The sequence below is a fragment of the Hemiscyllium ocellatum genome, chromosome 31 (assembly GCF_020745735.1).
Source record: "Hemiscyllium ocellatum isolate sHemOce1 chromosome 31, sHemOce1.pat.X.cur, whole genome shotgun sequence".
Taxonomy (NCBI): domain Eukaryota; kingdom Metazoa; phylum Chordata; class Chondrichthyes; order Orectolobiformes; family Hemiscylliidae; genus Hemiscyllium; species Hemiscyllium ocellatum.
In genome coordinates this window covers 28,183,247-28,205,574 of record NC_083431.1, presented here as the reverse complement: position 1 = coordinate 28,205,574, position 22,328 = coordinate 28,183,247, and the positions used below count along the sequence as shown (strand labels likewise).

General features: G+C 42.2%; 1 protein-coding gene across 1 annotated transcript; it reads right to left on the bottom strand.

Moving 5' to 3' along the window:
- Nucleotides 1–256: 256 nt before the first annotated feature.
- Nucleotides 257–18,340, bottom strand: kctd7 (potassium channel tetramerization domain containing 7). Its single transcript, XM_060847782.1, has 5 exons — nucleotides 17,652–18,340; nucleotides 13,465–13,609; nucleotides 8,486–8,655; nucleotides 7,036–7,214; nucleotides 257–633 (listed from the first exon to the last, which is right to left on the bottom strand). The coding sequence occupies exons 1-5, from the start codon at nucleotides 17,948–17,950 to the stop codon at nucleotides 257–259; spliced, it is 1,170 nt and encodes a 389-aa protein (XP_060703765.1). The 5' UTR covers nucleotides 17,951–18,340.
- Between the last annotated feature and the right edge of the window lie 3,988 nt (nucleotides 18,341–22,328).

Here is a 22,328-nt window from a genome sequence, read left to right as displayed (position 1 = left end):
GGGCTCCCAAGTGCTAAATATATCTAAGTTTTCTTGGTGTCAAGAATAATTTTTTTTAAATCAGACTGTTTAGAGATGTTATAACATAATTCCAAGGCCATACACATATTCGGAGTTCAGACTTGAACTCAGAACTCGGTCCAAAGGTAGGGACAGTACCACTGTGTCACAAGATTATTAATAAAATAAATTGCAAAACTACTCCCATCATGTGATTTCAAATAATTATGAAACTAAAAATTATTAAAAATGTTATTTACCACCAGGTAATCTTGAATTCATAAATTGGGCGTTTGCAGTAGTAACAGTTTATCAGATGCTTATCACAAACACCTATACATTGGTGATCTACTGTAATTCCTCTGTCTGCTAAGTCTGTCACGATGCAGTGAAGAAGGTCGTATACATCAGCAATGGCTTCCCAAGGGCCAAATGATACATCAACTTCACAGTGATGTTCAAAGAGTTTTGTCTCATTCTCACTTCTATCAAAGCGTAGTGAGTTGTACAGAGGGCGTTCGTATGGTGTAACTGGCATCTCCTCTTTGTAAACACAAATCTTCAACTTTGCAAATCTTGCCTTTCGTTGAATTGCTCTTTGTTTTGCAATATCAATTATTCTTTCCAAATTCTCTGTTAATGAAAGGAAGCATAAGTGAAAAATACTGAAAACATACAACACAACTTTGGTTAACTGTTTTTTGAAAAATTTAAGGAAGTTTTATCATCAATCCTCATTGGTATGGAAAGAAAGAAAATACATTTCTCATTTTCATTTGTCAAAAAAAGGCATTCATTCCCAAGCAGGTGTAACCGTTCACTTCATTCATAACCTTTAGATGCATTACTCACATGATGAGATATAGAGCAACATTTGGGAAATATAATCAGCTTGTCTTCCTGTTACAATACAATTTTTTGAGAAATACTTGTATAACTTAAAGTTCTGAATAATATTTATTTCTCATGTTCAAAATTTTAAACCCAAATTTCTTTTTTCCCTTTTACTGCTCCCTGGCCCTTCTAACTGACAAAGAAATCTTTAAACCTTAAGAGTTATCTAAGAACTGACCTAGACCTCTTCTAAACATCTCTCTTACTGGTTGTTCATGGACTGTAAGCAACTTGGATATTTTATATCATAGGACCACAGTATTTAATTATTTATGATACTCCTATTTTTAGCAAGCAGCCTCAAGGTCCTAAAAAAAACTCTAAGGTACACCTGGATGTAACTTGAAACTCGGATTAATCAGCTAATTTTCCAAAACAAGAACAGTTTCATCACTTTTTTTTCCCAATCTTACAATTTTACATCTATGTATTCATAACTGAAGCAGAAATAGATAGTTTTTATATATTTTTTGCTACATCTGTTTTTGCATTAAGATTCATGTATTTTTATATAGAATCCTTACAGTGTGGAAACAGGCCATTCGGCCCAACAAGTTCACACTGACTCTCTAAACAGCATCCCACCCAGAACTCAACTCCTTACCCTAGCCTTGTAACCCTGCATTTCCCAAGGCTAATCCACCTAACCTACACATCCCTGGACACTACAGGCCATTTTGAATGGCCAATCCACCTAACCTGCATATCTTTGCAGTGGGAGGAAACCAGAGCACCCAGAGGAAACCCACACAGACACGGGGTGAATGGACAAACTCCACACAGGTAGTCACCCAAGGCTGGAATTGAACCCTGGTCCTTGGCACTGTGAGGCAGCAGTGATAACCACTGAACCATCATGACACTCCAAATTTAGGGAAAGAATGGGCGGCACAGTTGCACAGTGGTTAGCACTGCTGCCTCACAGCCAGAGACCCGGGTTCAATTCCCGCCTCAGGCGACTGACTGTGTGGAGTTTGCACATTCTCCCCGTGTCTGCGTGGGTTTCCTCTGGGTGCTCCGGTTTCCTCCCACAGTCCAAAAATGTGCAGGTCAGGTGAATTGGCCATGCTAAATTGCCCATAGTGTTAGGGGCAGGGGTAAATGTAGGGGAATAGGTCTGGGTGGGTTATGCTTCGGCGAGTCGGTGTGGACTTGTTGGGCCGAAGGGCCTGTTTCCACACTGTAAGTAATCTAATCTAATGTCAATTTTAATTCAAACTCTGAAATGAACCATATTTAAAGGGGAATCATTTGTAACAATTTATTGTCCTGTACACAAAATACAATGAATATTTCTCTTCCTTTTGAATAAGTTATGAAGTGAGCACCATGCAGAACAACAAAAGTTGTTCCCAACTCCTAAATGACATGGGCTGGGGCCAGTCATTTTCATGGTTTTTATGCACAACTCTGATTCATATAGAATTAATTCTCTCTTTCAAAACTGTAGTTTACAGCATTCTAGCACCTTTAATTATAATGCAGCTGCCAGGCCACTTGGCTTCAGGGACAAGTACCCAAGTCCGATCCACTCATGGATTGGACCAGGGTGCATCTCAGGGCTCTTGATTGGCCTATTAGCACTCACTTACGTTGCGCCTACTTGGATGCTCACTACATCTCAGCCTTCCATGGAAGGCTGTGCAGACGGGAAGTGACACAATAATCTGTCCAATGATGGAGATCAGAAGGTCACATCATGCTATGCAGTGAATTCACAACACAACACATTCTTTGTCTGGGAGAAACAAAAAACATAGGATGGCTGCTTGACATCAGACTTCCATTCATCTCATGTCTGAGACTTTGTATCCATACCATCCCGAAAGAGGATGCCACTCAATCCTCAGACTCTCTGCTCCAGACAACTGAGCAATGCACTGTGGCTATGGGGTGGACGATGAGGATACGGGAGAACTGCAGCATTGTGCCAAGAATGAACCCAAGGGTATTCTTCAAACAGAACAGCTCCTACAGTATCATGCAGCGCAGAAATATTGGCCAAAGCAACGTGCAGGACTTCTTTATGAGTCTCGTTCAGTCGAATCAATTATGTGAAATCATCTTTCACCAACTGTAAATGTTTTGAAGCTCCTGATGTCAACATCCCCTGCATAATCCCAATTGTAAGCACACCTTATTGTTTTGATCTTCCAACATGGTTTATTCTGTTTAAATGAAGGTAAGGTGACAGATGGATGGAAATCTTCACAACATCTGATGTCCCCTCATTCAATCATGCTCATATGGGCATTATGTACAGGATAGCTGTCACGAAGATACAGTTAAACAGATGTGGTGCTAAGATTGACTTGTTTCTCTACCTTCATTCTTGTAGTTACAGCTAAAATGATGGTTGAGTCCACCGCTCAAGATGAAAATTGAACCTATATTTAAACATGTAAGAACGTATTTCAGATATAATGTCACCCATGTGATATATATGATCTCAAAAGGTTTACTTTCCCCTTCCCCTCCATTATGCCTAGGAACAGTTCCAATTACCGCAACTCGGGTAGGGAAAACCTGCAGCTCTCTCGTGGGATCTGTTGGCCTGGGGGTTTGGCACACAATCCAGGGGCATGTTGGCGAGATTGTTAAGCTATCTGGTGTACTCTACTCATTTGTAGGATCACTCTCCTTGGCTTTAACTCCCACATGTTTGAGAGTGTGGGGGTGGGGTTGGTAGTTGAGAGTGGCAGGGTGGGGGTGGTGGTTGAGAGTGGCAAGGTGGGGGTAGTGGTTGAGAATGATAGCGTGGGGATGGTGTTTGAGAGCGGCAGGGCGGAGGTGGTGGTTGAGAGTGGCAGGGTGGGGGTAGTGGTTGAGAGTGGCAGGGTGGGGGTAGTGGTTGAGAGTGGCAAGCTGAGGGTGGTGTTTGAGAGTGACAAGGTGGGGGTAGTGGTTGAGAGTGGCAGGGTGGTGGTTGAGAGTGGCAAGGTGAGGGTGGTGGTTGAGAGTGACAGGGTGGTGGTTGAGAGTGGCAAGGTGAGGGTGGTGGTTGAGAGTGGCAGGGTGGGGGTTGTGGTTGAGAGTGACAGGGTGGAGATGAAAGTGGCTGACTCGGCTGTTAGTGCTGGGGAAGGTGGGGAGGTGTCCTGAGTGAGTTAGTAGGCAGCACAGAGAGTTATGCAGGCCTAGCAATGTGTCAGGATACAGGGATGAGGGGGTGGTGGTTGAGAGTGGCAGGGTGGGAGTAGTGGTTGAGAGTGGCAGGGTTGGGGTGGTGGTTGAGAGTGGCAGGGTGGGGGTGGTGGTTGAGAGTGTAAGGGTGGAGATGGTGGTTGAGAGTGGCGGGGGGTGGTGGTTGAGAGTGGCAGGGTGATGGTTGTGAGTGGCAGGATGGTGGTAGTGACTGAGAGTGGCAGGGCGGGGATGGTGGCCCTTGGTACCTGTGGAAAGTCCTGAGAATCTTCTGGAGGATGTGTATGTGGTTCCCTCTCTGGCTGGGTGACTACTGGTCCCATCCTTTCTCTGTGTGAGGAAGTGGAACCTGGAGAAAGTGAAAATCCTTCACAACCCTCTTGCCTGCTGTTAGTCCTGAGCACCAATGGCTAAAGAGTTGGAGTGAGAGTCTGTATTCATATCCAGCAGACACTAACTCTCCATGGTAGCTGTCAACTTGTACATGGAGGCAGCCAGGCATTCACATGCCAGAGGCAACCTGGTACAGATAACATTGGTGGATTCCACCACCCTTGAAGTCAGTTTGCCCACTTCCTCCAACAAACAGCCTGATGCTCCTGTTCAGGTTGTGTACTTGGATGAAATTGTGACTGACCAGCATGATAGAGTCCTCTCCTGGCTCAGGCTAAGCAGATGCCTGGTCTCTGACAGTCCTCTAAGTTCCAGTGGCCAGTTTGCTGCTCGAACCAGCTGCAGAGATGTGGCAGTGGTGTGCCCACCAAAACGTACTCTCAACTCTACTCTTCTAAAGCACGTGGTGAGGTGTCAAAATGTGAGCTGATAAGGCAGTCTTGATGGAAGACACTGTGCGGAAATCTGTGGCTTCTTCCTCAAAATGTGGAGGATATGAAATTTGGAGGGGTTGCTGTCTTCAAGGAACAGACAGCACAGATGTCACAGGAGATGACAGTGAGAGAAAGAGTTGTAAAATTGGGGTGGAGATTAGGGCATGCTGAAAGTACATTCAAAGCACTGGTAATGGGGAGCAGCACAGTACTCGGCAATGGATGTAATTTGGTTGCCGGGGGATGGAGGTCTCAGCATCTCCACAAGAGTGGTCATGGCCGTCTCCCTGTAAAGACAGGGTTCTCTTCTTGTTTTGGGTTAGGAACCCCATTGTCCATCTTGGCTCTTCTGGCTCTACTGTGGGCAGTTTTCTCCAGAAATGAGACAAAGGGAGGGATTGAGTGAGATGAAAGTGGCTGACTCGGCTGTTAGTGCTGGGGAAGATGGGGAGGTGTCCTGAGTGAGTTAGTAGGCAGCACAGAGAATTGTGCAGGTCTAGCAATGTGTCAGGATACAGCGATGAGTGTGAGTGAGGGAAGATACTGCACTTAATTTCGAAAAGGGTAGAGCATCCACCCCAATGAGAGGTAGGTGCAGTTAGCACAGTTAATGGGAATGTGAGGTAGCAGGGAGGTGGTGGTGACATATACCATCGTTGAGCACAGAAAGTCATCCGTCCTAGTTCTTGGTGCTCACTGCAGACTGTGGAGCATGCACTGACCAAGGTGGCAACTAGGTCGGCTGAGTGAGGTACCATGGCTTCCTCTGGCAGCCCTGAGGATGGTCCTCCTCATAACCCTGTCCACCAGGACATCCAGTTCACTGTTGATATAGCACAATCTTAACCTGCCTCTATCAGCCATCTCTGGAGCAATTCATCACACATGGGAATGCGTGGGGCAGCTCCTGAATGACAGCACTTGACCTGGTGTACATTGTAGTTTAATTATGGCACTAGCAGCAGTGGTCTGTGGGCATTCACATTGGTGTGAGCTGGGCACTGTACGGGAGTGCTGCAAACTGTGGAGAATTACATGAGATAACGTGTTAGAGTTCATGACAGGAAACCCTCCATGAAACCCCCCAAAATTGACCCTTAGCCAATCTTTGGTAAAATTCAGCCCATGTTAAGTGAAATGTGATGGCACTCAGATCGACAACCATGAAGAATAGAGTCTTGAGAATGGTGCCGGGTAAAGTGTCATTAGTGAGATCTGAACTCAGAAAGAGCCACAACAGTGAAGCTGCTGTTAAGGGTGAACAATGGTAGAAAACATTGCAGTAGTGGCAAGAGTGCCCAGGCAGAATTGGTATGAGGTACAGGTATTGGCACGAGTACTAGTGAGGTAATTACCCAGGCAAAGTGCCAAAGTTTTAAAAATACCTCAATTACTCAACAAGTGGTCTGAAATGCACAGCAAACAGTCACACACCCTGCACAGGGTAAAATAAAACTTGGAAAACTGCTGCGATGACAGGGCATGCTCAGAAGATATAGTCAACCACAGAAGAATTTCAGAGACAATCAACAAAGACCAATTAGTAAATGCGGTGAGAAGATTAAATGCTGGTCTAAAAGTAGCAGTGACACTGCATTATCTTTCCCAAAATAGCAGTCAGAGCAGAGATGTTAAGAAGGAAAGTAATTGACATTGAATTTCATTTTACAATAACCTTCCTCTTAAATGCTTAAACTGGCCTTGATAAATCCCATTTTACATAAATGAAGAATTCAATGAAATACATACATCTGCATAATTTTATATAAGTGACTGCACTGTACTCTGAACTAAAAAGTCCTTTTGATGTGATCAGTATAAATTAAAGATGATTAAAGCTAAAATGGAAGAGCATTATCCTGCATCAGTAAGCTGATACACTGTTGCAGGAACAAGTAGATCCAAATTTTCTTTCATGATCCTCCAAATATTGAGAGCAGCCAAAGGAAGTAATAAATACAAATAAGACATCACCTCAAATACACAGACATCAACTCATATACTTCAGCTGGCTTCAAAAACATTGCTTTCACATTTGCATAATTAAAAACAAAAGAAACAGGAGTTGGTCATTTACCCCTCAGGCCTAATCTAACCTTCATCAAGATCAACCCTTATCTGCAACCTAGTGCGGTCTTTTAAAGAGAAATATCTGCAAAGACAGCGTTACCTTTGTAATAAGGCAGCAAGTCCAAAAATGCCTTTCTCACTTTTTCACTGGCCAAAGGCTGTAGTTCATCCAGACATTCAAGAAGTGGTCCAATAGAGTAATATTGTGCTTCTTTGTAAACTGTTCTCACTCGCTCACGAGGCGGCAGGTCATCATTTCGTAAAAAATTCAAAATGTCTCTGAATACAGAAGAAAGGTAATGTATTAACCCAGGATGTGTTAATGGCTACATCAGTGTCAAATTCTTGGCAGATATTAATTAGTTTACATATTCTCACAAATTAAGTATCATGTTGGTATGAAATGTGGTTCGAAGAATAAAATGTCCATAACTGAAAAATATTTCGAAACATAAGTATTTCCATGCACCTCAGCTGCTTTCATCTAACTCATTCAAATAGCTGCTCTTTCTACATGTGATTAGTATGTATGCCATATGAACAGGAGTGAGCCATTCAAACACTCAAACCAATTCTGCCATTCAGTTAGGGTTGCTGTGCACATCATGGTCTTACCCAACAAACACCTTCACTTTCAAAATTTCAATTGATCCAGAATCCACAGAATATTCAAAAAAGAAACTTCAGATGATAGTACGTGGGAAAAAATGCGTTCCAATTTCATTTCCTAGCTCTAATTGTAAGGGTATATGCCCTTGTTTTTATTTCTCCAATCAAAGGAAATTGTTTCTCTATAGTATAGATTTAGTATTTTAAACATTATTTAGTCAAGGAATTCAAGCCAATTTTATGTAATATTTTCTCAACTTAATTCTGTAAGTCCTAGTTTAATTCTATGTTTTCAGACTATACCCCTTCCAAAGTTAATATAGCAATCCTAAAATGCAGTACACAAGACTAAATGCAATCCTTCAGATGAGATCTGACTAAGACAGTGTACAACAGATCCGTAATTCCTCTATTTTCCGCATACTAACTGAATGCATGGGCATTATAATAAAGGCTGGCTCTACCCTTACTGAGCATCCTTTTGCAAGTATTTTTCAACAAGTCTCAGTGAATCTGATGAGGAGAAAGAACTCTGCCTGATTTACCTTTTCCCCTTATCCTCAACTTACTGAAGTTAATTGTAGCACCTCTGCTGGCACCCCAGTTAGGATTAGCTGGTTCAGTAACAACCACAGAAATTAATGACACCTTTAACATTTGGGTGACTCAACAACACATCATTCAGTGCATTTAGCAAAAGAACTGTCACAGGAATTACCAACCAACATTTCTAGTTATCATCATTGTAAATAATACCACTAACAAATCTTTTTAAATGTAATTTAGTTTGTATTTAGTGTACATTGCTACAACATTCTGTACCAAGTTCAATTCAGCTTGTTTAGTTATTTGAATTTGCCGTTTTTAAACTGAATACGTCAAGCAAAAAAAGAAGAGTTCTTCTTTAATGAAGTAGAAACAATCATGATATTATTACCTACCCAAAGTAGGTCCCATCTCTGTCAATAAAGAAACGTCCCTCTGAATCAGTAGGAATATGATGCCGGCCACTGAACATTGCTGCCAGCATAGTATCTTCATAACGCCTCAAAGTGGATAGTCTTGTCGTGAAATACATGCCTCCTACGTTCAGTGGAACAACCTCAGGGAACTACGGAGGCAAGGATTAAGACTGTTGGAAAACACTTTAACAATCCTAACAGATTGTTTTTTGAGCTACTACATATTATATTTGTTGTTTATTGATTATTATAATTATTTCAATAAAGGGACAAGACCTATTAAGTAGAAGAGAAAATTACATTTTCATCTGTTGTGGAATAAACAATATATTCAAACTATCCATTCATCTGCTATACTTCGCAACATAGCTGGCTCCATACAGCACACTTTCTCCGATATACCACCTTGCTTACAGAGGCAACAGGAAAATAGTGCAATTTTGAACTAAGCTCAAATATTGTTGATCGACACAGAAACAACACGAACTGAAGTATCTTAAGGGCTTTCAAATAGTAAAAGGAAAATAAAGGGGCAAACCTGCAGGTGAATGACAGGCGTATACAGATTTATAGAATGGGGATACTAGATCACATTAATGGCTCAGTTATCGATTTGGATTTTTTTTTAAGTGAAGGTAAAAGAGAGTGAAGACTTTCTGAAATGTGTTCAGGAGAACTTCCATGACCAGTATGCTTTCAATCCAACTGGGAAAAAGCCATTGCTGGATCTGGTGCTGGCAAATGAGGTGGACAAGGAACTCCTTGTCAGAGCATTTGGTGATATTTGAGGAAGAGATGCTTCAGGTACCAACTAAATACATTTCAATAAACAAAAAGGGACAGTTTGAACAAAACCAGGGCTCTTGGATGCAGTAGAGTTATAAAACATGAATGAAACAAGAAAAGACAATGTATAATGCACATCTGATACATTCTCTCTTTGCTGGTCTTCACCAGAGAATTTAAGTACAGAATAGCATGTAATATTTCAAGAAACCCAAACACTTTCTACCAGCTTGAAAATCAGAGGTGGAATGGGCACCACTGGGGATAAATTGATTGATGCATACTTAGAGGTGTGTGGCATTGAATACTTTTTAAGTACTATGTATTCATTTTTACTGAGGACACAGATGCTTATATAATATTGACAGAGGCAGAGCTTGTAGAGGTAATGGATATGGTGAAATTAGTTAAGCTGGATGTACTGGAAAGGCTGCATATGCTTGATGTAGATAAGGCATCAGCCTCCATGAGCGGAAGGATGCAACTCCAACATGACAAGTGTAGACAGACAACCTTCTGTAACAAATACAGACAAATGAAATCATAAAGGAAACGCTGCCAGGAAGTGTACACAGGCAAAAGCTTTTAAAAAGTATTATATAGAATTTTAAAATAATTTCAACACATTTCAATAATTCCTGTTTTGTTCATTCTCAGTTTAATTCTCTGCCTTCTCATCACATTTCTATTTTTTCAATGAATAAGCTCAAATATTGTTCTGTATTTCACAAAGCTTAATGAAAAAGTCTTCAAAATTGCCCATTTTCTATTCTCAAATTATATCCTCGTTCCTGAATGAGTTAGCTGGATTGATCGCCATCACAGAGTTGTTACCTGGATTGACCCCCATCACAGAGTTGTTACTTGGATTAACCTCCATCACAGAGTTGTTACCTGGATTGACCCCCATCACAGAGTTGTTGCAGCACAAAACGAAGCCATTCAGTCTATCATGCTTGCCCTGGCTATTCAAAAGAATTCATTACCTGGTGCTAATCTCCTGCTTTCTCCCTATAGCTTTGCACATATTTCAATCCAAAGAATTATCCACTGTCCTCTTTTACGCCTTAATTTATCCTGCCTCCACCAACTCTCTATCAAATGTCCTCTCAGCCGTCTTCTCTCCAAGGACATCGCCTCTGCACACTCTCCAAAGCATTCACCTTTTTATGATAATGCGGTGCCCAGGACTGTGTACAGTACTCCAGCTGAGGTTTATCAAGTGTTTTACATAAATTCAACATGACCTTGCTCTTGTACTCGACGCCATTGTTTATAAAGCTGAGGACACTGTCATAACCTTAACAACCTCAAACACTACATTCTGGTGAGATTCCCTGTAACATTGGGGATAGCTAAATTTCAAATTTAGGAATATGTTAATGTTGGAGATCCTGACTTCAGTAAACACAATAGAACTGTTATACCTATGGAAAAATGGAAATGCACATTTGAATTTTGAAATCTGCTGCTAACTCTTGTTCCACTCTTCTCAAATTCCACTCGCCCTCAAATTCACTTGGTCCATCTCAGACACTTCCCCCTCCTTTCATGACCATATCATTTCCATCTCTGGTGAAAGTCTCCAGACAGACTTCTACAACAAACCTACAGACTCCCATAACTACCTGGACTACACCTCCTCTCACCCAGTATCCTGCAAGCCCTCCATCCCATTCTCCCAATTCCTCTGTCTCTGCCGTATCTGCTAGGACGAGGAGACTTTCCACTTGCAAGCATCCCAGATGTCCACTTATTTTTAACAGGGGGCTTTTCCACCCTCCCTCATTCAGACAGCCCTCCACCATACCACCTCCATTTCCTGCTCCACCACTCTAAACACCGCCTCTCCCAGTGCAATAAAGACAGAGTCCCCCTTATCCACACCTATCACCCCACCAGTCCCTACATGCAATGCATCATCCTCAAACACTTCTGCCAATTCCAAATAGACCCCAAGAACATCTTCCCCTGCCCACCCGTCTCTGCCTTCTGCAAGGACCATTCCCTCTGACAATCCTAGGTTCACACCACCCCTGCCACTGAACCACCAAGTACCATCCTGTACAACCGGAAAAAATGCAAAAACTGCCAGTACACCACCCCCCTCACCTCCATCCAGGGACCCAAACAGTCCTTCCAGGTGAGACAGAGGTTCACCTGCCTCTCTTCCAACCTAATTTACTGCATCAGGTGCTCCCGATGTGGTCTTCTCTACATCAGGGAGACCGAACGTAAACTCAGGGAGTGGCTCACCAACATCACAGCCAGATCCGCAGGGACTGACTGGGCCTCCCAGTCATCGACCATTTCGATTCCCTCAACCACTCCCTTTCCGACATGACCATCCTTCTCCATTGCCAAAACAAACCATAGTTCCTATTGGAAGAACACCTTATCTTCTGCCTGAGCACTCTACAGCCCGGAGGACTCAACGTTGGGTTCTTTGATTTCAAATAATCTCCTGCTCCATCCCCCAACTCCCTTCTCAGCACCTCCCCCTCTCTTCCACTCCTCCCTGCCACCAACGGGATTCATTCCCCCCATTGATCAACCAGGTCGTACCCTCTAACTGTCTTCACCTATCACCACCCTGCCCTCACCAACACCTTTATCTGCAGCTCCCCCACACCCACCCCCAGTCCTGAAAAGGGTTACACATGAAACATCGATTTTTCCACCTCCTGATGCTGCCTGGCGTGCTGCATTCTTCCAGCTTCCTGCCTGTCTGCTTTGGATTCCAGCATTTGCAGTTTTTTTTGTTGCTAACTCTTGTTTCCGGTGTTGTAACTTCACAAGAGTAATTGTACCTTCATAGATTATAGTAACTAATGTTACATATAAATGTTCTAGAAGAGCATTTTTTTATACAGAGGCAAAAAGGAATGAGATTAAGGCAATCAGATCAAAACAATGCCACTACTTGATTTCCTGCCTCACGCGACTGACTGTGTGGAGTTTGCACATTCTCCCTGTGTCTGCATGGGTTTCCTCTGGGTGCTCCGGTTTCCTCCCACAGTCCAAAAATGTGCAGATTAGGTGAATTGGCCATGCTAAATTGCCCACAGTGTTAGGTGAAGGGGTAAATGTAGGGGAATGGGTCTGGGTGGGTTGCGCTTCGGAAGGTCGGTGCGGACTTGTTGGGCTGAAGGGCCTGTTTCCACACTGTATGTAATCTAATCTAATCTAATATAATCTAAGATCCACCTTTTCTAACTGTTAAGATCTTTGCCCCAAAACTTCATCAATCTTGTAATTTAGAATGTTTAATTGACCCATCTTCGGCAATTGCTTGTGGGGACGGAGTTTCAGATTCCTGTTGGTTTTTATGGGAAGTATTTTCTGACATCATCTTAGGCAGGCTGAGCTTCAACATTTAACGTTAGTCCCCTTTAATCTGGACTCTCCCACAAATGTTTGGGAAATAGTTCCTATCGCTTCATCAGATCCAGTAATTATACATTTCAATTAGATCATCTCATAACCTTCTCAATCAAGAAAATACATGTCTAATCCATGCAACCTTTCTTCATAATTTAATCCTTTTAGTCCCCCTCTAATTCTGGTGAATTGGTGCTGCAAGGCTCCAAGAACAATAAATCCTTCCTGAAGTGTATTCTCTTAACTAAATGCACGACACCACACTGTGGTCTCACTCAAACGCCACATAGCTGTAATCTAACTTCCATCCTTTTGTATCCAGCTCCTTTCAGCCAAAGGCCTAGGTTATAAGTACTTTTTTCATTCTAGCTTGTAAATGCCCAATTGGTTTCAAAGATTTCTATACTTGGACCTCTGAATCTGTCTAATGCTTCACAGTTCCTAGCTTCTCATCATTTGCAAAATATTCTGATTGATTTTCTTGTGTACACAAGTGTATGACTTCACATTTTCCAACAGTGAATTCCATCTGCCACCATTGCAGTCACTAATTTAATCCTCACTCACTTATATGTCCTTTAACAACTTTCGGATCCCATCTGTGCTATTTATTATGTCATTTAATGTAGTGATTTTTGCAAATGTGGATTTCTGGCTCTCTATTCCTTCATCCAAGTCATTTATAAATGTAGTGCAAAAGCTGAGTCCTAAGTACAGATCCCCGCTGGACATGTCTAGTTATATCCTGCTAATTTGAGCACATGCCTATTATTCGTTGTTCTACTTCCTACACCATAGCCAATTCCCGATCCACTGAAAGAGCTGGCTTCTGGTCTGATACACTCATTTTTACTAACAGTCATTTGCAGAATCTTTTCAATTGCTTTCTGAAATTCCATATATACATTAGTTATAAATATCTCCTTATTTACCTTGCTATAGCATTTATATGTCAAAACAATCAACCATGCTTCTCAAAATGACTTCTGTCTTGTAAATCTATGCTGACTCTTTCTGATAGTTGATATTTGTTCAATAGTTCAGTAACTCTGTCCTGAACACCAGGTTTGAATAACTTTCCCACCACAACTGTTAGGCCAGTTGGACCACAATTTCCTGTTTTGTCACTCCTACTCTCCAGGAATAATGACATGACACTGATTAGATCCAAGTTGTCAATCCCTGAATCAAGCAAGTTTTCAAATATCACAATGACGGCACCTATAATTTCCTTGTATACTTAATTTAATATCAATTATTTTCAATATAGAACACATTGCAACAGTGAATGTTTGCTTAGAATTTATACAATTTATAGCATAAGTTCTGGAAAAATGTAACTAATAACACATTTTTCCTCAACTCATGAAGTGTCACAACCTAATATGGAGAAATCACTAACATCATAGATAGGTATTAAAACATTTGCTTTTTTCACATAAAGCTGATGATTATCATTATCACAGCAGACTGAAAATCTAATCAGTTCAGGGTCATAGTCAGAAATCTGCAGCACAGAAAATGGCCTTTCAGCCCATCACATCTGCCCCGGTCAAAACAACGACCTATCTATTCTAATCCCATTTTTTCAGCACCTCGCCCATGGACTTGTATGCCACGGCATTGAAAGCACACATCTAGAGTCATATAGCATGGAAACTGATGCCTCAGTTTAACCAATCCATGCTGGCCATAATCTCAGACAAAACCAGTACCACCTGCCTGCAATTGGCCTACATCCCTCCAAACATTTCTTATTCACGTACCTATCGCAATTTATTTTAGACTTTGTAACTGTTCCCACATCCATCAGTTCCTGTGGAAGTTCAATCCACACACAAACCACTCTCTGCATAAAAAAAGCCCCCCCCCATATCTTTTTAAAATCTTTCTCCTCTCACTTTAAAAATGTCTCCTAGTCTTACCATTCCCCACCCTAGGGAAAAGATACCTGCTATTCACCTTATCTATACCCCTCATGATCTTGTAAACCTCTATTAGGTCACCTCTTAACCTCTTACACTCCAGTGAAAAAAGTCCCAGCCTATCCAGTCTCTCTTTATAACTCAAACCTTCCATTCCACACAACATCTTGGTAAACCTCTTCTGAAACCTCTCCAGCTTAATAATATTCTTCCTATAACAGGGCAACTAGAACTGGATACATTAATCCATGAGAGGCCTCACCAGTTTCCTGTGTGACCTTAACATGACATCCAACTCAAAAGGTCTGAGCAATTTTAGATTAGATTAGATTACTTACAGTGTGGAAACAGGCCCTTTGGCCCAACAAGTCCACACCGACCCGCCGAAGCGTAACCCACCCATACCCCTACATTTACCCCTTACCTAACATTACGGGCAATTTAGCATGGCCAATTTTACCTGACCCGCACATCTTTGGACTGTGGGAGGAAACTGGAGCACCCGGAGGAAACCCACGCAGACACGGGGAGAATGTGCAAACTCCACACAGTCAGTCACCTGAGGTGGGAATTGAACCCGGGTCTCTGGCGCTGTGAGGCAGCAGTGCTAACCACTGTGCCACTGTGCCACCCACAATGAAGCAAGTGTGCTAAAACCTTCATAACCACCCTAACTACGTGTGATGCAAACTTCAGATTACTACGTACCTGAGCCCGAGATCCCTCTGTTCTACAACACTACCCAAGGCCTTACTTTTAATTGTATAAATTTTGTCTTTGTTTATTTTACAAAATCCAATACCTAGCATTTATCTAAATTAAACTCCATCTGCCACTCTTCATCCCAATAACTTAATTGATCAAGATCTTTCTTTGTAATCTTTGATAACCTTCTTCACTGTCTACTATACCACCAATCTTGGTATCACCCACAAACTTACTAACCATGTTTTCTATATTCTCATCTAAATCATTTATATAAAATGACAAGCAAAAGTGGACCCAGCACCGATTCCTGTGGAATGCCACTGGTCACAGGCCTCCAGTCCCAAAAAAACCACCATCCACCATTACTCTTTGTCTCCTATTATTAAACCAACTATATACCCAATTGGCAAGTTCACACTGAATCCTATGTGATCTAACTTTACTAATTAGTCTGCCATGCGCAACCTTGTCAAAGGTTTTACTAAAATCCAAGTAAAAAATGTGCTACTGCTCTGCCCTCAATCTGCTTGGTCACTTCCTCAAAAAAATCTCAATTACAATTTCCCTCACACAAAACCATGCTGACTATCCCTAATCATTCCTTGCCTCTCCAAATGTATATAAATCCTAATCTTTTAGAATCGCCTTCAACAACTTATCCACCACTGAAGTCAGGCTCACAGGTCTATAGTTAGCAGGCTCCTCCTTACATTCCTTTCTTACAGAAAGGCACAACATTAGCCACTCTCCAGTCTTTCAGTATCTCACGTATTTACAGATAAAACAAATATTTCTGCAAGGGATGCCACAATTTCATCTGTAACTTCCCACAAAGTCCAAGGATACACTAGATCAGGTCCCAGAGATTTATCCACTTTTACATTTTCTAAGACCTCCAGCATTTCCTCTTCTGTAATGTGAACTATTTTCAAAACATCAATATTTATTTCCCTGCGTTCTCCAGCCTCCATTTCTTTCTCCATAGTAAAAACTGACATGAAATATTCATTAAACATATCTCCCATCTCCAGAGGTTCAACACATAGACAACCTCTTTGATCTTTAAGGGGTTCTCCTCTCTCTAGTTGTTATCTTGCTGTTAATATACTTGTAAAATCTCTTAGCCTTGGCAAATAAAGTGAAGGAAAATGCAATCTCATGTCCTCTCTTTGCCTTCCTGATTAAGAATGCCTAAATACTTATTAAATGTTGAGAGTTTTTACCTCTACCACCCCTACCATCAGTGAGCTCCAGACTCACAAAACTCTCTGGGTGATAAAGCCTTTTTCCTCCCATCTCCTCTAAATGTCCTTCCCTTAAACCTATGCCCCCTGGTCTCTGATTCCTCCAAGGGGAAAAGTTTCTTCTTCTCTACCCTATCTTTGCCCTTCATAATTTTACACCTCTCAATCATGGCCCATCTCAATCTTCTCTTCTTTAAGGATACCAACCCCAGTCTGTCGAATCATTCTTCATATCAACTCTCCAGCCCAAACAACATCATGGTGAATCCCCTCTGCACCCTTTCCAGTGCTATCATCCCTCCTATACAATAATGTGAAGTCCAGAATGACACAAATGTTCCCATTGTGGCATAACCAATGTTTTATATCCTCCAGCATTATCTCCCTGCTCCTAAGCCTTGGCTAATATAGGCAACTCACCATACATTTTCTTAACCACCTGACCTGATATCTACATAAACATGAAAGGTCCCTCTGCTCCTTGCTGCTTCCCAGTGTCCGAGTTCATCATGTATCCCCTTGCCTTGTTTGTCTTGCCCAAGTGTATCACCTCACATTCATCCAGATTGAATTCCATTTGACACTGATCAGCCTATCTGACTAGTCATTCTCTATCCGTCTGTAATTGAATGCTATCCTTCTATTTACCATCTCAACAATTTTTGAATCATTTATGACTTACTGATCAAGCCTCCTATATTCAATTGAGAAGTTTTGTATATGAACTTGTGTTTCCCTGGCATTTCTCTACCACCACCCTCCAGCCCCCAAATATAATTCTAAAATTACAATTTAACTTCAACAATGGTTGAAAAGTAAGATTCATTAACATAGCTCGGGATAATTTGCTGGAAAACTTTTTTAAAACTTTAATAATTTTAACTGAAATATTCACAGTCACCACATGATACAACAGTTGCAGAAGGATAACAGATGATTTCAGGTCAAACAGAGCTGATGTCGACAATAAAGATTAAGATTGACAGCGGGCTTATCCAATGATGAGGGTAGCTTTGCCCAACTGTTTTTACCCAAGAGGAACGAGGAGGTAACTGGGCCAGTAAGAAACGGGCTTTCTGTTAACCGCATGGAGGTAGCAGCTATTTGTGTGAAACGTCTTCTCCAAATAGAGCCTGATCCACTCTGGACGAATGTGGATAATTAGAGAGATATCCATTCGCTGATAAACCCTCAGCACTGAAAGAATGCAGGTCAGTGCAGTCAACGCAACAACCACCAGAACCGCAGCTTCTACAATGCAGCATCGTCCTCACCTCTTGCACGGTCAGGGTATTCGTAGGTCGGTTGGCAGCTGGCTTCCTAACACCGTCTACTGAATCGGAGCCTGACATTGTATCATCCGACTGTTCGCTTCCCTTCTCTTCTGAAATAACCACCATCACTCTCGCCTTGTGCAGTGTGTATGTGCAAAAAACTGCTGCTGCAAAAAGTAAGGAGGGAGAGAATCACTTCCTAAAGGCTGCAGCTCATCTTGCGACGCTCCACCTCCTCTATGCCTACATCGATGGTGTTGGCGGCTGCCGGCTGTATCCCCGGTTTCTTATCTGCACCATGAAGCTGTTTGCTGTGGAATCCCTGTCATCGTGCATCCTCAACGCGCAGACGTAGCCTCGCCCTCTGATCAGGCTGTGTTTCATGCACTACCCTGGGAAGAAGCTCAGAGTCATTCTGGGGCACGTCGCAGGAATCTAACACTGCAATATTGTCAATAATATACAGTTGATCCTTTAACTGCCTGTCCCCAACCTATTCCATTCCAACTCTTCACCGTTGTCTGTTTTTCTTTGGTAATGCTGGTGTAGAGATACTGAGCAGTCTGGGGGAATTAAACACACAATTCTAGTTATATACTGTACATTGCCCGGATATTCTGATGACCAGATATTTGTTGAGGCAGCACAGACTGAAATCCCATATTCCATGGGATTTGCCCTGGAAGATGAAGAAACCACTCGCCTGCAACTCTCAGGAAGATTCCATAAATGTTGGAAAAATTGGATGATTCCACTGCGATTAACCCTGTAAAAGATGATTAAAAGTTTAGTTGAACTCATGGATAATTATTAAACTGAAGCTCCCCCACAAACACCCAGCTACACCTCTCCTGATCTCTCTCACGTCCCAGACCCCTGACAACCCCAATCACACTCTCTCAAAACCAACATGATTCCACGCCTTCCTGACACTGCCCACTGTGAGCATGAATTCCTGCCAATACTGAACACCCCTCAATCCATCACTGTCAAACCCAAAACACTCAAGCTGTCTTTAGCAGTTTATCTAGTCCCACACCTACGTACTTACACTATCACTGCAGCTATGCTGGACATTAAATCGCAAGGTCGAAAAGTATGGCCCTGAAAAAGCACAGCAGGTCAGGGAACATCCGAGGTACAGGAGAGTAGACATTTCGGGCATAAGTCCTTCATCAGGAATGGGGGGGGGGGGGGGGGCGGAAGGGATGAGAGATAAATAGGAGGGTGAGGGTGGGGCTGGGGGGAAGGTAGCCAGGAAAGCGATCGGTGGATGCAGGTGGAGGGGTGATTATAATTGGTTGGTGGGGAGGGCACAGTGATAGGTGGGAAGGAAGATGGACAGGTAGATCAGGTCAACAGGGCGGTGTTGAGTTGGAGGATAGGATCTGGGATCGGGTGGGGGGGGGGCAGTAGGAGACTTGGAAACCACTGAAGTCAATGTTGATGCAGTGTGGTTAAAGGGTCCCAAGGCAGACGATGAGGCATTCTTTCTTGAGTTGTCAGGTGGCGTGGATTTGGTGATGTAAGAAGTCCAGGTCTTGCATGTCCTTGGGTGAGTGTGAGGTAGAGTTTAAGTGGTTGGCATTGGGGCGGTGGGGTTTTTGGGTGCAGGTGTCCCAGAGATGTCCCTGAAATATTCCGCAAGTTGGTGTTCTATCTCCCCGCTGTAGAGGAGAGCAATGGACACAGTAGATGAGATGGGTTGACATGCAGGAAAATCTCTACCAGATGTGAATAGATCCTTTGGGGCCTTGGATGGAGGTGAGGGAGGTGATATGAGTGCAGGTTTTACACCTCTTGTGGCAGCTAGGGAAGTGCCTGGAGTGGAGGGTGGGTTGGTGGGGGGCATGGACCTAATGAGGCGGCCACAGAGGGAATGATCTCTGTGAAACAGGAGGGAAATACATCTCTGGGTGTAAGTGGCTGAAATGGTGAAGGATAATGCACAGTATCTAGAGATTAGTGGAGTAGGTGAGGACCAGGGGATTCTTTACTTGTTGTGGTTGGAGGGGTGGGGTTCAAGGGTGGAGGTGCGAGAAATGGAGGAGATGCACTGGAGGGCATAGTTGATCAGATGGGAGGGAAAAATTGCAGTTCTAGAAACAGGAGGCCATCTGGATATCACAGAGTCATAGATGTGTACAGCATGGAAACAGACCCTTCAGTCCAACTCATCCATGCCAACCAGATATCCTAACCTAATCTAGTCCCATTTGCCAGCACTTAACCCATAGCCCACTAAGCCCTTCATATACCTAAATTATTTATAAACCCACCCAGATGCCTTTTAAATGCTGTAATTGTACCAGCCTCCACCACTTTCTCTGGCAGCTTATTCCTTAAATGCATCACCCTCTGCATGAAAAAGCTGCCCCTTAGGTGTCTTCTATGTCTCTCTCCTCTCACCCTAAACCTATGCCCTGTGCACCCTTCTCATGGATGGACCCCCAACATCTCACTTCCCACTCCAGCTGTGGAGCACAAAATTGACTCTTAAACAACTTGAAACAAGATAAACAATAGATGAAAACTAAATTTGGCAGTTTCTATGCATATCATTTTAAGTGTGACCTTAAATCGTGAGTACTGCAAGCAACTTAATCTTTGAAACAAGAAAAATCTCAGTGGGTCTTTTTCAAGGCAGCAGTTAGATTACAGTCACAAGCAAAAACACCTTAGATTATTTCCTTTCTCTAATCTAGAGGGATCCGAAGTTAACTTGTTGAGATGCCATTGATTTTGATTACTGTGGATAGATTCAACTATACTCAAGAGATTTTAGGAATTGTATAACTATGTTTTAAAACAAAGAAGAAAAAAGGAAATTAGAAACTTATTCAGTTAGTTTTAATCAACAGAAAAACATTGTGTTTGACCTTCATAAAAACCTGTCTGTAACCTTTATCTTGCTGAACAAACAAGAATTTTATATAGTTACAATTATCAGCAATTTAAGTGCTAACTCATGAAGCACGAGTCTCTGCTTTTATTGCGCAAGTGTAGAATGATCAGTTCCTTACTCAAGTTGCTCTTAATACTTTTCAGCAGATTTGAAGCTGTGTCTTCTGTAGCAGATGATTTTGGAAGTAAAAAAAGTTTTTTTGAAATGCTGTCATTATAACCTTTCCACATGATCCTGATTCCGCTGTTCTGCACAAAGTATATACCTTTACTTTCTGCAAAATAGCTATAATAGAAATTAGGTAACCCATAACATGTACATTTCTCATTAGGCTATTGTGTAAAAAGTGAGGTCTGCAGATGCTGGAGATCAGAGCTGAAAATGTGTTGCTGGTTAAAGCGCAGCAGGTCAGGCAGCATCCAAGGAACAGGAAATTCGACGTTTCAGGCAAAAGCTTCCTGATGAAGGGCTTTTGCCCGAAACGTCAAATTTCCTGTTCCTTGGATGCTGCCTGACCTGCTGCGCTTTAACCAGCAACACATTTTCAGCTCATTAGGCTATTGATTTATTTTTAAAACTCAACACACAACTTTGAAGTGCAACAATAAAATATTCTGCGATGGAAAGACCTAGGTTTAGAATACATTCAGGGAGAGCTATGTCACTGAAGCTTTTTGTCTCGCATGTATCAAGATAAATACAAGAATGCCAAAATTTCAGTCAGCAAATTGTAAGTGATTGACCAAGGTAGTGGCATAGACAAAGCAATAGAAATTATAGATTCCCCAAATTCCTAGGTAATTTGGAAAGGTGCAATACTTGAAAACATTGCTTATTTGTGAAATACAGAAGGATCCTTGCATATGACTATGTTCTTAACCAATATAAATGTCCCTTGTTATGGACCAGGCCATACCCCCTCAAAACATTTCAAGGAAGTAGCCCAGACCCCGAACTTGGCTAGTTGTTTTAAGCAGGCGTAGAATGGACATTCCAGGAGTGATGCAGCTGGTCAGACCGCATGGTTTTAAACAAAGCAATTTATTTAGAAGATTACCAAATCAAACATAAATAAAAGAGAACAAAATACAGAATAACTTAAGCTATCTGAAAACCCAATTGATTATTCCAATGTAATGATGCTGTTCCAAATACTTGCAACAATCCACATAAACACCCCTTGGCACAAAACGAAACAAAATCAAACACAGGGTCTTACAGGAGAGATGGCAGAAAGAGGGAGGATCAGCATGGACCTGCTTCTGTGGGTCCAGCAGCTTCACAATGACTGATTGCTTTCAGTGAACAGCCAGACTGCTAAAACCAAATCAAACCAGAGTAAAGCTGAGCTGAGAGAACTGGCCGCACCTGCTTCAGTGTACTTGAAAGCTTTTGCTTGAGGCAAATCTGTTAGCTACAATCAAAGTGGCCCTAAAACCCTTCAAACCTGGACTTTTCGGAATTGCTGCTTTTATGACCTCTCTGGGGAAAAAAAGACCAAGGACAACCTAATCTTTCTAGCAAGAACCCAATTGAAGCAGATCAAAATTATCTTACAGGACAATGGTATCCTGATCAAAATTATTAGCTTATCTCACA